Source organism: Pelobates fuscus, chromosome 6 (assembly GCF_036172605.1).
Source record: "Pelobates fuscus isolate aPelFus1 chromosome 6, aPelFus1.pri, whole genome shotgun sequence".
Lineage (NCBI taxonomy): Eukaryota > Metazoa > Chordata > Amphibia > Anura > Pelobatidae > Pelobates > Pelobates fuscus.
Genome location: NC_086322.1, coordinates 25,506,639 through 25,522,776, shown reverse-complemented (window position 1 = coordinate 25,522,776; position 16,138 = coordinate 25,506,639). Strand labels below are relative to the sequence as shown.

Here is a 16,138-nt window from a genome sequence, read left to right as displayed (position 1 = left end):
CTCCTTGTAGTGTTTCTAGCCACGTACCATGGTAGAGGAGCTCCCGTAACCTCTACCCAACCCCACTGGGTGTCTCTTTTGTTCCTTTCCAGGTCCCTCTGTGTCATTCCCCCAGCCTCTCTTGTTGTTTTGAATATTTTTATTGGAGTCGCAATAAATTGTGAGCAGGCACATTGCGGATTCATAGGAATAACATTTGGTTGCTTGCGCAGAGGCAGAGATATCAAAATAAACAGGCATTGAAGTAAATGTAAGGTATCTAAACTTTGCGAGAGGAAAGGCACTGTATGTCAACCATTTTAACTATACGTAGGCCATTAGTGGCATTTATCAGGTTAATTACTCAGGCAACAACTAGAAGATGCATGCTTGCGGGATCCAGTAAGCAATTGGTAAGGAGTATAAACATAACATTAAGTCCTAGCTGCCTGGTCCGGGTCTAGCATTGTTCAAACTTTATAATATCTAATAACCATTTGGCATTAAATGATATCATATCGGCAAGACCTTGCTGTCTGACCTGATTCTCATTGGTTATCTTTACATTTTTATATTATATTTTTTATTTTTTTATTTTTTTCATATTTATCGCCAAACATAATGCTCAGTAACATGTAAGCATGTAGGTGGTCATTGGAATAGCTTATAACGCATGGTCTAGTATAGTACTGTTCCTAACAGTGCAGTACTGGTACGGGGTAGATAAACGGACTCCCTATATAAAATGCTGTTGTCTGGTATAGTACACGTGCATTAACTTATATTAGTCTGGCATCTTGAGGCATCAATATATCCTGTTTACATCCTTGCAGTCGCTAGTTAAGGACAATATGGGCATGCCTCGCACTGTGTGCAATAATTAGTGGAACTACGAAAGCAGTGTACATGCTTTACTGGGCTTCTTAACGGCCCCTGGATTCGTGAAGGACCTGCACATTGATGCTAATTGCTTAAATTGTAAATACAAGCGTGGAAATAATAAAATAAAAAAATAAAATAAAATAAACAATAAAAATCAAAAGTGGAAAATTAAGAATTGTGAACTATCGAACGGCAGCAAGGCCTTGTCAGACCGCCTAGCCGTCTGGAGGGAGTCTCCCATGGCGCTGCAACCACACCGTCCCTGGGTCGCTAGGCCTCCTTCCTTCTTCCCCATGTCGGTCTCCGCTCACCGGTGGGACCCCCACTGTGCTGTGGGCACTCAGGAGTAGTAGCTGTCCGTCGGACCCCACCACAAAAGTCCTCGGGGCATCCGCTCCCTGCACCTCCCCAGCTCCACGTGGGCCTCCTGAAGTGTGTACTCCAGTGTCTCGCCCGGTGTCGGCCACTTGCTTGGGGCCGGTGCTCCACCTCCGTGACCACCGGTCCGTCGGGAGGGTGGCACAATCCCGCCCCACCGGGCTCACGGCATCGGGGACATGGCTCTCCGGGGACCTCCCAGACCCAGAAGCCCGGGTATCCACTTCTCCGGCGGTCAGGGACTCAGCACGGGGGATCTGTTTAGCGCTCGGTTCTACCAGGGCCCGTGTGAGCCGCCCATGGTTGTCTCCCCGTTGCCTCTCTGTCTGAGGCAAATCTTCGGGCAGGCTCCATTCCGGTTGCCTTTGCTCGTGTAGGCGGTCTGCTCGAACCCCTCGCGGTATCTTTCACCCGGGGCGCGCCACCGCCATGTGGCCGGGTCTGTCTCCCCCCCCGGCCGGTGGGGGGGAGCGGGGCCGGACCGCCTCTTGTAACGGTATGGTCCTCCGTGTAGGTAGCGTAGCTGGCAGTCCGCCGTCTCACTGGCTGCCTATCAGTGATCAATGTGTCGTTGGGAGCCGCCATTTTCCATGTCTGTGATGGCGAGTAGGCCCGCTTTTGTATTTGCGGTGTTCCTGACTCGGTACCCGTCCCTGTTTGGGATCTCCCTGAAGCTTGGATGCTGCTTGTTAGGGATGTGTCGGTCATTTCGGTATTGAGTTAGTTTATATGGCGAGTTTTAGCGTTTTTTTCGCGTTCAGGCCGGGAGGCATATTGTTCTGCTGCCTCTCAGCTCGGTGGCCCGGCCCCGCCCCCCCAGCCTCTCTGGTTGTCTCTTTCTCTCCACAGACCCTTTTGTGTGTCTCTTCCCCCAGCACCTTGTCTCTTTCTCCCCCATCCCCTCTATGTCTCTTTGTGTACCCCCCAGCCACTCCATGTGTCCCATTTCTCCAGCCCCTCCATTCCAAGTGTCTCTTTTCTTCACCCCTGCTGCTCTGTGTCTCATTCCCCCATCCCCTCCATCCATGTCTCAAATTGCCTCACCCCATGTGTCTCATTCCCCACACTCCCACCTGTGTCTCATTCCCCCCAACCTCTCCATGTGTCTCATTTCCTCCAACCAGCCCCTACATTCATGTATCTTACTCCCTCTCCACCATGTGCTTTATTCCCCCATCCCCTTCGTGTCTCATTCCCCCAGCCCCTTCGTGTCTCATTCCCCCAGCCGCCATGGACCCAGCCGCCATGGGTCTCATTCCTCCAGCTCCCCATGGGTCTCATTCCCCCAGCCCCCCATGTGTCTCATTCCCCCAGGCCCCATGTGTCTCCTTTCACCATGTGTCTCATTACCCCAGCCTCCCCTCATGTGTCCCATTTTATCCGCCAGCACCTCCACTCATGTGGCTCCCCCAGCACCCATATGTCTCTCCAGGTTTCTCCATGTGTCTCATTCCCCCAGCTACATACTGTGTTTTACTCCCTTACCCTGCACCTGCTTGCCTCCCACCTTGTAGTGTGTCCGAGTGACAGACCTTGGTAGAGGAGATCCCGTAACCTGTACCCAACCCCTCTGGGTGTCTCTTTTGTCCCTTTCCCAGCCCCTCTGTGTCATTCCCCCATCCCCTCTGTTTGTCTCTTTCTCTCCACAGCCCCTTTTGCATGTATCTTCCCCCACAATGTCTCTTTCTCCCCATCCCCTCTGTCTCTTTGTGTACCCCCCAGCCCCTCCATTTGCCTCGTTCTCCCTGCCCCTCCATTCCAATTGTATCATTTCCTCACTGCAATATGTCTCATTCCTCCCAACCTCTCCATGCATGTGTCTCATTTCCTCACCTCATGTGTCTCATTCCACCCACTCCCTTGTGTGTCTCATCCCCCTATCCCCTTCATTTTCTCACCCAGCCCCTCCATTCATGTGTCTCATTTCTTCCCCACCATGTGCTTCATTCCCCCAGCCCCATCATGTGTCTCATCCCCTATCCCCTTCATGCATCTCATTCCCTCCCTACAATGTCTCATTCCACCAGCCCCATGTGTCCTATTTCTTCCACCATCGCCTTTTTTCATGTGTCTCACTCCCTGAGCCCCCACGTGTCTCATTCCTTCCAGCCCCCTCCATATGTCTAGTTCCCTCCCCTATGTGTCTCATTCCTCCAGGCCACTCCATGTGTCTCGTTCCCCCAGTCCCTGTATGTCTTACTCCCTCTTCCTACCTGAACTTTCTCACCTCCCTGTGTGTTTGTAGTGGGTCCAAGCCACAGACCATGGAAGAGGAGTTTCTGTAACTTTTACCCAGTCTGACAGGATGTGCATTCATAGAGCACCGAACAGCTTCCTGTCAGACTGGGTAGAGGTTACAGAAGCTCCTCTACTGCAATCCACAGCTCAGCCACACTGCATGCTGTGATCAGTAGGAGGGAAGCGATGTGCTGTGTGCTCCTCTCCTGCCAGTCATGCAAACAGTGCGCCAACAGGGCCAGTGCATCTTAAGGCCACTGCCTGTGCCTACTTATGGCAGCACTAAGCCCGGATGCACGATAGGTCATCGGCCATGGTAGCACAACAATGTGTGGCTCCTCTCATCCACAATTATGCAGGAACCTAATTAAAATAAAGTTGTAAAAACCCTTCCTAGTCTCAAGCCAAATACCAAGGGTAAAACCATAGTGCTGCCATGGCCTATGACCAGGAAAAGAAAATTACAGTAAGTAGAAATAAATGTTCTCCTCCTTGGGTAATACCCAAGCAAAGACCCATAAGAATAAGAAAACACATACTCCAGATTGCGAGAAAAAAATATAGTTACATAGCTGAAAAGAGACTTGCGTCCATCAAGTTCAGCCTTCCTCACATATGTTTTTGCTGTTGATCCAAAAGAAGGCAAAAAACCCAGTCTGAAGCGCTTCCAATTTTGCAACAAACTAGGAAAAAATTCCTTCTTGACCCTAAAATGAGTCAGATATCTCCATATCTCCTTGGATCAAGCAGAGATTTACAACTAAAGAGATTTACATTTTTTAGCCTTTCTTCATAACTAAAATGCTCCATTCCTTTTATAAATTTTGTAGCTCGTCTCTGCACTTTTTCTAGTGCCATGATATCCTTCTTTAGAAGAGGTACCCAAAATTGCACAGCATATTCAAGGTGTGGACTTACCAGCAATTTATAAAGAGGCAAAATTATATTTTCACCCCGAGATATGGTTAAAAAAATCAAACATAAAAAAAAATCAAACATACAGTTTGCACTGCATTAAATATTGCAAACTGAAACCACTTTTACCAACATTATCACACTGAGCAGTTCTGACATCCAACTAATACTGTTTAATAAATGCATTACTGGAAGACCAAGTAGCAGCCTTGCAACTCACCTCAGGTGAGACTTTCTCCACTGTTGTCCAGGAAGGAGAAAGAGATTTGATTAATTGTGCTTTAAGTCCATCTGGAACAGAACCCCATGAAGCTTGGTATGCTTGAATAATGGCTGAAACATTCCACCTGCTGTTTGCCTCTTTAGATGCTTGTAACCCTCTCCAGGTTCAACTGGAAAGCACAAATATGATGTCATGTTCCAGCTCCCGGCATCAGTAGACAGTGCGCAAGGGAGCAGAGCAGGATCATTACAGCTCTCTCGCCGCCTCTAATGTGCTCACAGTTGCCCACCTCGGGGGTCCATAAACTGCTCCCTCCATGACAGGAGGAATCACCAAGGACATCAATGCGGGCACTTTGGATCGATACAGCCAGGGCCGGCTTTAGACGCTCTGTGTGAAAAATCACACACACAGGCTTACAGTCACACACACAGGCAGACAGTGATGCACACACAGTTACAGTTACACACAGGCAGGCAGTCACACATACATAGACACATAGTCATACACACAGAGGCAGACAGTCACACAGGCAAACAGTCACACACACAGACAGTCACACACACAGAGGCAGACAGTCACACACACACACACACACAGCCACACACACACAGGGGCAGACAGTCACACGGGCAAACAGTCACACACACAGGCAGACAGTCACACACACACACACATAAAGGCAGACAGCCACACACACGCAAACAGTCACACACATGCAAATGGTCACACACACAGGCAAACAGTCACACACACAGGCAGACAGTTACACACACAGAGGCAGACATTAACACACACACACACAGAGGCAGACAGCCACACACACAGGCAGACAGTCACACACACAGGCAGACAGTCACACACACAGAGGCAGACAGTCACATACACATGCATAGAGGCAGACAGTCACACACACAGAGGCAGGCAAACAGTCACACACACAGGCAAAAAGTCACACACACAGGCAGACAGTTACACACACAGGCAGACAGTTACACACACAGAGGCAGACAGTCACACACAGAGGCAGGCAGTCACACACACACAGAGGAAGACAGTCACACGCACACACACCTAAAGGCAGACAGCCACACACATGCAAACAGTCACACACACATGCAAACAGTCACACACACAGGCAAACAGTCACACAGAGGCAGACAGTTACACACACACAGGCAGACAGTCACACACACACAGGCAGACAGTCAAACACACACAGGCAGACAGTCACACACACACAGGCAGACAGTCAAACACACACACACAGCCACAAACACACAGAGGCAGACAGTCACACAGGCAAACAGTCACACACACAGACAGACAGTCACACACACAGAGGCAGACCGTCACACACACAGCCACACACACACACAGAGGCAGACAGTCACACAGGCAAACAGTCTCACACACACAGGCAGGCAGATACACACACACAGAGGCAGACAGTCACACGCACAGACACATAAAGGCAGACAGTCACACACACACGCAAACAGTCACACACACACGCAAACAGTCACACACACACGCAAACAGTCACACACACAGGCAAACTGTCACACACACAGAGGCAGACAGTCACACACACACGCAAACAGTCACACACACACGCAAACAGTCACACACACAGGCAAACTGTCACACACACAGAGGCAGACAGTCACACACACACACAGAGGCAGACAGTCACACACACAAACACACAGATACAGTCACACACACACAGTTACAGTTACATTCACACATACAGTCACACATACAGTTAGTCACAAACACACACAGTTACAGACACACATACAGTTACAGTCACACAAACACAGTCACACATACAGTTACAGTCAAACACACACACACACAGTTACAGTCACACACACACAGTTACCTCTGTCCATTATGGGCTGGAACTTGGAAGGGAGGAGTGAAGGCAGTGCAGCTCCTGGAGTCTGGATGTTGGGGAAGCAGGGACTATCCTTTAACATTGTGTCCATCACTTTCCCCACTACTGAAATAAGGCTTACTGGCCTATAGTTGCCCGACTCCTCCCTACTACCTTTCTTGTGAATGGGTACAACATTAGCTAATTTCCAATCTTCTGGGACTACTCCTGTTAACAATGATTGGTTAAATAAATCCGTTAATGGTTTTGCTAGTACTTTGGGTGTATCACATCAGGCCCTGTCGACTTATTTGTCTTTACTTTTGACAGTTGAAATAGAACCTCTTCCTCTGTAAACTCACATGTGACAAATGACTCATTTGTCCTTTTTCCTAACTGAGGACCCTTTCCTTCATTTTCATCTGTAAATACTGAACAAAAATATTAATTGAGGCAATCAGCTAGACCTCTTCTACATACCTTCCTTATTTTGTTTTTAATCTAACTAATCGCTGTTTTATTTTCCTTTTCTCATTTATGTATCTAGAAAATGTTTTATCCCCCTTTTTTACAGACTGTGCTATTTTCTCTTCTGTGTGTGCTTTGGAGGCTCTTATAACTTGGTTAACCCTTTTTCTGCCTAATCTTATAGATTTGTCTGTCTTCCTCATTATGGGATTTTTTTATAATTACTAAATGCTAACTTTTTGTTTTTTACTATTTTGGTCACATCTGCAGAGTACCACAGGGGTTTTCTAAATTTTTGCTTTTACTGACAAGCCTAATGCAATTTTCTGTTGCCTTCAGCAGTGCAACTTTTAAATAATCCCATTTCTCGTGGACTCCATTTAAATTGCTCCAGTCTGATAATGGCTCCTTTACGCATATTCTAATTTTAGAAAAGTCTGTTTTTCTAAAGTCTAAAACTTTTGTTTTTGTTTTTGTGTGATGTGACTCAGTCACTGTTATTATATTAAACCACACTGACTGATGATCACTGAATCCTAAACTTTAACCTACAGTAATATCTGATACAAAATCTCCATTTGTTAACGCTAAATCTAGTATGGCCTCCTTACAAGTTGGTTCCTCAATGAGTTGTTTTAGAGACAATCCCAGTAGGGAGTTTAGAATATGTGTGCTCCTGGCACAAACAGCTTTTTTGGATTTCCAGTTCACATCAGGAAGATTAAAGTCACCCATGATGATAACTTCCCGCTTCATTGTCATTTTAGCTATTTCCTCAACTATTCAAAAAAAGGAGGTATAGATTACATACCAACAAGTGGAGCGCTATAGTAAATATAAGTAATGTGGGGGTACACTCACCCCTCCAGTGCAATGACAGTCTCGAAAATATATGTCCTAAAATACATACAAAACGAAAAAACAAAAACAGAATATAGTGCAGATGGTTACATAAAAACAGTGGGTAATAGTAAGAAATAGCTTAAACCACTCACATGGGTTGGAGCCTATATGACATTGGCTCCATAAATAACTCTTGCTTTTAAGGCAACAACACACCCCTTGGTCCCAAACGGTATTCCTCCAGGGATATAAAGCAGAAAGCAATAGGCCAGATGGGTAGTATTGTATGAAGAGTAAATGTAGTACAAGTGATAAAGGTTGTGCTCACCTTGAACAGAGCCTTGGATTCCCGGCTCTGAGGTTGATTGGCAGTATGCTAATTTAAACGGGATAGCATTCCCCACATAAAGTTCCTGGAGGCTAGAAAGGACTTTAAGGACTGATATGTGTAGGTATAACAAATAATTTATTGACGATAAAAGCAATGCTAGAATTATATATAAAACACATAAATAAAATGAAAAAGTCCAAAATCCAGCTAAACGCGTTTCACTCTTGTATGAGCTTCCTCAGTAACTGTAGAGTAGCCTCAGGAATCTACTGCTTTATAAATGCTCCAAAAATTATATGGGACCTCCCTTTGGGGTCATTCAATATGTAATTGTCCAATCATAAAATTAAAACAATTCGTTTTGGCAAAACATCTGTGTTAAAGGGGTTCCCATTGGCTAAACTTCCCTTCACTCAAAAGAGAGACTTAATTGAAGAGATTATTAGGTTATTAGGTTGTATCATTATAAAGGAAATCCAATCAGGGTAGTGGTTGGCGGAAGTGGCAGTTACGGAAAATACCGACCGCCACTTCCGCCCTCCACCGCCGACTAGACAACCCCCCTCTGTGATTACATAATCAAGATATGTATAAATGACATGCTTTGCTTTGCCCGAGCGTCATAAAACTTATTTAAAAAAACGGGTAAAAGTGATTCCCATGCTGAAGTCTGGTGGCCGGCCGGGAGGAAGTAAACTCCAATGACGTCACATATCGTGCGTCAAATTGGAGATCCCCACAGGCACACTAGCTCCAACGGAACCCTTGTTAGGTGTCAGTGTGTGCAGGGGGAGGATACCGCAGGTGCACCTATAATATGTTCACCATCCAGTCGGGGATCGGAGGAAATGACGTAACGGGCTTACCCGCTCGCCAGGACCGCCCCTCACCGCCGGAATAAAGTGCACATGTACATTAGCACAAATTTGAGTGACCATCAAGGACCCACTGTCCGGAAAAAAAAATAAGAATAAAAACAAGATATTTTAAATAAAATTTGTTATTAAAAGAATATGTGTTAAAAATAATATATGTTAACCCCTTCAGGACGGAGTCAATAGTACACGTTCTGATCAAAACAAAATGTAAACAAAAACTGGAATTTGCGCTATATGTCTGTTCAACCGTAATTCACCTCTTTCATATTAAATGCACTGACACTTATTATATATCATTTTGTTCAGGAGAAACAGGGCTTTCATTTTATATCAAATATTTATATATGAAACATAATTTATTATGAATAAAATTTAAAAAACTGTGAGAAATGTATTTTTTTTTTTTTTTTTTAAATGTGAAGTTCCGCCTCACATTTTAGCTGTAAATGTCATAATACTGTTAGGTTTTACTGCAACAAAATGCACATATTTGTAATTAGCGATGTCTCATGAGTACAACAGTACCTCCCATTAACAGGTTTTATGGTGTTTTGGAAAGTTACAGGGTCAAATATAGAACGTTCCATTTTCAAATTGAAATTTGCCAGATTAGTAATGTTACCTTTAAGACAGTGTGGTAGCCCAGGAATGAGAATTACCCCCATAATGGCATACCATTTGAAAAAGTAGACAACCCAAGGTATTGAACGTGGGGTATGTTTAGTCTTTTTTAGTAGCCACTTAGTCACAAACACTGGCCAAAGTTAGCGTTCATATTTGTTTTTGTGTAACAAAAGGAAAAAACTAATATTTGGCCAGTGTTTGTGACTAAGTGGCTACTAAAAATGGCTGGGCATACCCCATTTGCAATACCTTGGGTTGTCTACTTTTGCAAATGGTATGCCATCATGGGGGCAATTCTTATTCCTGGGCTACCATACGATCTCAAAGGCAACATAACTAATCTGGCAAATTTCAATGTCAAAAAAATGAAATGCAAGCCTTATATGTGACTCTCTAACTTTCCAAAACACCATAAAACCTGTACATGGGGGGTAAACACAAATATTAGTGTTTTAAAACAGTAAAACATATTACAACAATAATATAGTCCATAAAAGTGGCGTTTGTTTGTAAAAAATGCAAAAAACTTCACTTTTACTTAAAATATCATTGTTTTAATACAATATTACACTAATATTTGAGTTCAGCGAAGTCTCCCGAGTAAAACAGTACCCCCTATGTACAGGTTTTATGGTGTCTTGGAGAGTTACAGGGTCAAATATAGTGCTTGCGAATTAAATTCTCTGCACTTTCTCCCTGTGTTGTCAGGCATGTCAATCAAATTTTAATTAATCAAATGACATAATTACGTTAAAAAATTACTTAAATATATACGTAGAATTTTAATATATATGCATTTATAGGTATTTAAATTCTACGTGTATACTAATGTAATCTTTTATGTAATTATATGTATTTATCTCTATATATATATTTGCGGTTATTTGTATTTTATATATAGATAGATATATATAGAATGTCATTCTATGTGTATTATGTTACCAATATATATATATATTAATAGCAAAATACAGTTAGAATGAAATTACATATGCATATATAATTTATTTTAAATTTTGTTTCAATATTTTATTTATTTATTTTATTATTTTATTTATTATTGTAATTAGACGTATTTATATATAATATATGTGTATATATCTATTATATATATAATATATATTCATATTATATATATGTAACATCATTCTAAGTGTATTTTAATATTAATATATATACTAATATTAATATTAAAATACACTTTGTATGACGTTACATATATATATAATATGTATATATATTATATATATAATATATATATACATATTATATATATATAAATACTTTTCATTTAATTTTACACATGTTTAATACTTTTTTTTTATTCTTCCTACCAGCAGGGGGACTGTCTGATATTTCAAACAGTCCCCCTGCTGGCAGATCCACAGCCAGCTATAGGGGGCCATGTGATCGCTCTTTGAGAGCGATCACATGGCCCCCGGGGGCCTCATTTGCCATGGGGGGGCTGCCTGGGCTGTCAGGCAGCCCCCCAGAAGAGGATCGCGGCAGAGGTGAGTAGTTGCGATCTTCTGGGGGCTTAAGCCGTTACAGCGTTCTATGCCGCCGCAACGGCTTTATAGCCCTTTAAAGCCGCGACGGCATAGAACGCCGTAACGGCGTTAAGGGGTTAAAAAAGGAGGAGTGGTCAAACTAAACTCCTCCTAAAAATATAGTGAAGCTCCATTTTGAAAGTGGGCATAAGAGAAAGAACCTTAAATGCAGTTCATATCTGAATAGGAAATGTATATGTAATACAAATAAATAAATGTAAAAAATATAAAGTAAGGAATGAAAATTTTAAAAAATGGAGATTCTCAGGAGGTACGAGTGCAAATATGATTTTAAAGAAAATGGCAGAGTTCAAAATCTATATTCAGACCATTGGGTTGTAAAGTCCCAAGGTTAAAAATCCATCTCATATCATTTTGAGCTAAAATTTTATTAAAATCACCTCCTCTCCAATTTTCTAAAACTTTTTGTATACCCATAAACGTGAGATCTTGAGGGTCACTGTTATGTGCAATCTTGAAGTGATTCGACACACTATGTCCCACAAACCCCTTTTTGATGTTCCTTGTGTGTTCCTCTATCCTGGTGTGCAAATTTCGTTTTGTGCGACCCACATATTTAAGGCCACATGGGCTTTCCAACAAGTAAACTACATTAGTTGAATAGCAGGTAATGAGACTTTTAATATCGAATTCTTCGTTCTCCTTACTACTTTTAAATTTCCCTATATGTCTCTTTTTACTTCCAGTGCTTTTGCACACCAGGCACATACCGCACCCAAAGAAACCTTGCCTAATATCAATTGGTTTTATACTACATTGTTTCCTGATATGGTTCCTCACTAATAACTTTTTCATATTTGGAGCTCCTCTAAAAAGCACCTTGGGTTTATCTGGTAGAATGGTAGACAGGGCTGGGTCCTCCTTTAGGATTGACCAATGTCTGTTAATAATTTTTTTTAAATGACGATTTCCATGGCTGTAGTTGAAGAAAATTGGTATGGCAATATTGAGTCTTATTTTATTATCATTGGTCCCTCTATCTATTAGTAGAGTCTCTCTCTTAATTGCCATTACTTGATTTAGATCATTAGTCAAATCATCTTGTTTATCTCATTTTTCCAATTGGTTGACTTCTAATTTGTGTGACTGTTCAATAAATGTTATCTCCTCGGTGCAATTTCTCTTAATTTGGATAAATTGGGATTTGGGGATTCCCTTGAGCCAAGGTGTAAAGTGACAGCTCGTAGTGTAAATGAAGCTATTTACATCGACTTTTTTAAAATGGGTACTGGTTTTAATTTGATTGTCTTCAATAAAAATATCAAGGTCTAAAAAATTAACCCTCATTTTACTAATATCCGTGGTTAAAACTATACCCCCAATGGTATTGGTGAATTGATGAAACTAGTAAGTGATTCTTCAGTACCCTCCCAGATAAAAAACAGATCATCTATGTAACGGCGATAGGTAACAAGGCCCGTCGCCCAGCCAGCCCCATGATGTACAAACTGGAGCTCCCAATATGCCATTAAAAGATTGGCATAGCTGGGCGCGAACCTTGTTCCCATCGCTGTTCCACAGGCCTGCAGGTAAAAATGCCCATCGTACCAAAAGTAATTGCTGGTTAAAATTAAAAGAATCCCTTGCATAATAAAATCTATATGCTCTGGTGAAAAATGTCTTGATTGCTCTAGAAAAAACCTAGTGGCCATACAGCCCTTATCGTGGGCAATGATGGTGTAAAGGGAACTCACGTCAGCAGTGGTCAAGAAATAATTCTCACTCCACACCAATTTGTCTATGTGCCTTAATATATCTCCAGTGTCTTTTAAGTAGCTGGGTATTTGTCGAACAATTGGTTGCAGACATTGGTCTATGTACTCAGATAGTCTGCAGGATATAGATCCAATGCCCGAAACTATGGGTCTTCCTGGAGGTTGAGTGGGATTCTTGTGGACTTTGGGGAGGTGGTATAATACCGGAATTTTTGGAAAATCAATTTTTAAGTAATTGAACTCTTTTTGATTTAAAATCCCATTTTTGTATCCTTCATTTAGATAATTATGACATTTCTCCTTCAAATCTTTAGTGGGATCTGCTCGTAGTTTTATATAGGTGTTAGTGTCCTCCAATAATCTATGTGATTCTTTATTATAGTCATCTAACGTCATAAGGACTACACCTCCCCCCTTATCCGCAGGTTTAATTATTATTGATTTATCTTTCTGGAATTTCTTTAGGGCCATACATTCTTTCCTAGTGAGATTCTGTTGATATGTATTTGTTTTTTTAATTTTGTTTATATCTCTCATCACTAGTTTTTCAAATGTTATCATTTCGCTTGAAATTAAATTTTTGGAGTAATACTTTGGTTTTTCTTTCAGATTTGTATGTTTATGGTTGTCCTGTTGAATATCTTCAGAACTAGTCATAATGGGATTCTTTTGAAAAAAAATCTTTAGGCACAATGTCCTCTTAAATCTATTTAAATCCACATATGTTTTAAATTTGTTTAACCCTTTTGTTGGTGCGAATTTTAAACCCTTCTGTAATAATTTGATCTGAGGGGAGTTTAAAACATATGGAGTCAAATTGAAAATCCCTGCTTGTTTTGTCTCTCTTTTCTCCTCTGAAGATCCACTCCTCCTCTAACTCCCCTTCCTCTATACTTCTCCGTCTTTTCTGTGGTGAATTTAGAATATGTGTGCTCCTGGCACAAGCAGCTATTTTTGTTTTCCAATTCACATCAGGAAGATTACAGTCACCCATGATGATAACTTCCCCCTTCATTGTCATTTTAGCTATTTCCTCAACTAGTAGATTATCTAACTCTTCTATTTGTCCAGGGGGCCTGTAAATCACACCTACACAAGTTACTGTGTGATCTCCAAATTCTAACGTAACCCAAAAGGACTCTATGTTCACCTCACTAACTTTTATTATGAGTTCATGAATGAACACTGCATGTTATAAATCCTACCTTGACTACAGAATATGTGTAGGGCCCAGATTGGTCACACTGTCAAATAGACCATGATAGTCACAGACCAAGAGATTACATCTTTCTCTCATGAGGGACTGGGCTTCCTTTTTTTTCTTGTCTTAATTCTTCTAAACAACTTGCCATTGAATTACCTTTGGGCAGCAGGTTTACAAAAATCTCTTAACTATTCCCTTCTTAGTTTATGTTTGATCTAGATTCTCTCCCACATGCTGTATTGTATTTCAATAAACCTTTCTGTGCCAGGTTCCCCAAAACCATAATTGAGAGCAGCACCTTATGCCAGGAATATGGATTCACAGTGGCCGAGGATCATCTTTAAAGCTGGAGTCCCATCAATAGGGGAATTTGAGATCAAGATTTCCCTCAACGCAAGCACAACTCAATGAAACTCAGGTAATTATGTCTAAGAGTTACCTGGCAAATAAAAAAACATGGTGCAAGAGAATACTGAGAACAGACAACAGCTCAAGTAGTTTTCCCTTCTATGGGTCCTCGCTCAGGTTTTAAGCTATTTTTAGGTCATTTACATATCAGCCTGATCTCACCCAAAAGGACAGTTCAAATCTAAAAGGAGAGATACAACAACCCTAGGTGATCATTTTGCCCTTGTTAAGCCTCGTCAGTGAAGTATAGCCAGTACCTACCCCTCTAGGCACCATGAGGAAGGGGTCCACCTCTAGATTTCACTTTAAACTTATGGAGAGCAAAAAATCAAGAGAATAGAGTACAAGAGAATAGTGAGAACAGAGAACAGCTCAAGTAGCTTGCCCTTCAGTGCGATTCCACTCAAGTTTAAAGTTAGTTTTAGCTCATCTTATGTCATAACAAATAGAACATAGGTTATTTGCATTGGTCTCACACAAAAGGGCGGCCCAGATTTAAAATGTAGGCCGGGTCTCTCTGAGTGAGAGATACAGAAATACCAGATTATCATATTCCTTTGTTAGGCCTCATTATTGAAGTACAGCCAGTAGCCCTCTGAGCACCATGAGCAAGGGGTCTACATCTGGATTAAAGGAACACTATAGTCACCAGAACAACTACAGCTTATTGAATTTGTTCTGGTAAGTAGAATCATTACCTTCAGGCTTTTTGCTGTAAACACTGTCTTTTCAGAGAAAATGCAGTGTTTACATTACAGCCTAGTGATAACTTCACTGGCCACTCCTCAGATGGCTGTCAGAGATCCTTCCTGGGTCATGGCTGCCTAAAATGCTTCCAAACATTCAGTATCTCCTCCCTCTGCATGCAGACACTGAACTTTCCTCATAGAGATTCATTGATTCAATGTATCTCTATGAGGAGATGCTGACTGGCCAGGTCTGTGTTTAAATCATGCTGGCTCTGCCCCTGATCTGCCTCCTTGTCAGTCTCAGCCAATCCTATGGGGAAGCATTGTGATTGGATCAGGCTACCACATGTCAGCAGACTGCTTGTTTTTCTGAGTCTAACAGCATGCAGAGTTACAGCTTCAGGTTTGAATACAGTAAGATTTTTACTATATTTATGGAGGCATGAGGGGCCCAGGGAGGCTAGATGGTGGTGTTAACACTATAGGATCAGGAATACATGTTTGTGTTCCTGATCCTATAGTGATCCTTCAACTTTTAAACTTAGGACTGCACTTTTGGGTGGGTGTAACGATACCTTACCTTTTCCCTCCAGATCCGTGCAGCGCGGCGTCCTCTCTTCTTGCTTCCGGGAGGAAGCCGGACGCTCCAGGCACGCCTCCTCTTATGACGCAGCGCATGCGCGCCGACGTCAGCATAATTATCCCGCGGATATTCAAACATTACCACGCTCCCGGACCTTTTGGGGGGGTGGATTTAAAGCTAAAGGAACCACACTATAAAAAGGTGCCTTTTTCAATTGTTCAGCGCCCTATTGTGGTTCTTGATAGTTCCCTTTAGTGCTCTTGAGATCATTTATTGTATTTACTGGAATTTGACTTTTGGCTTTTGTACTCTCTGACTATTCTACTC

General features: G+C 42.1%; 1 protein-coding gene across 1 annotated transcript in view; it reads right to left on the bottom strand.

Moving 5' to 3' along the window:
- Positions 1-13,584, bottom strand: part of LOC134566017 (vomeronasal type-2 receptor 26-like) — a 44,697-nt gene extending 31,113 nt beyond the window's left edge. The window contains exon 1 of the mRNA XM_063425732.1: positions 12,907-13,584. Coding sequence (XP_063281802.1) covers positions 12,907-13,584 — 678 coding nt within the window. The remainder of the gene's footprint in view (positions 1-12,906) is intronic.
- Between the last annotated feature and the right edge of the window lie 2,554 nt (positions 13,585-16,138).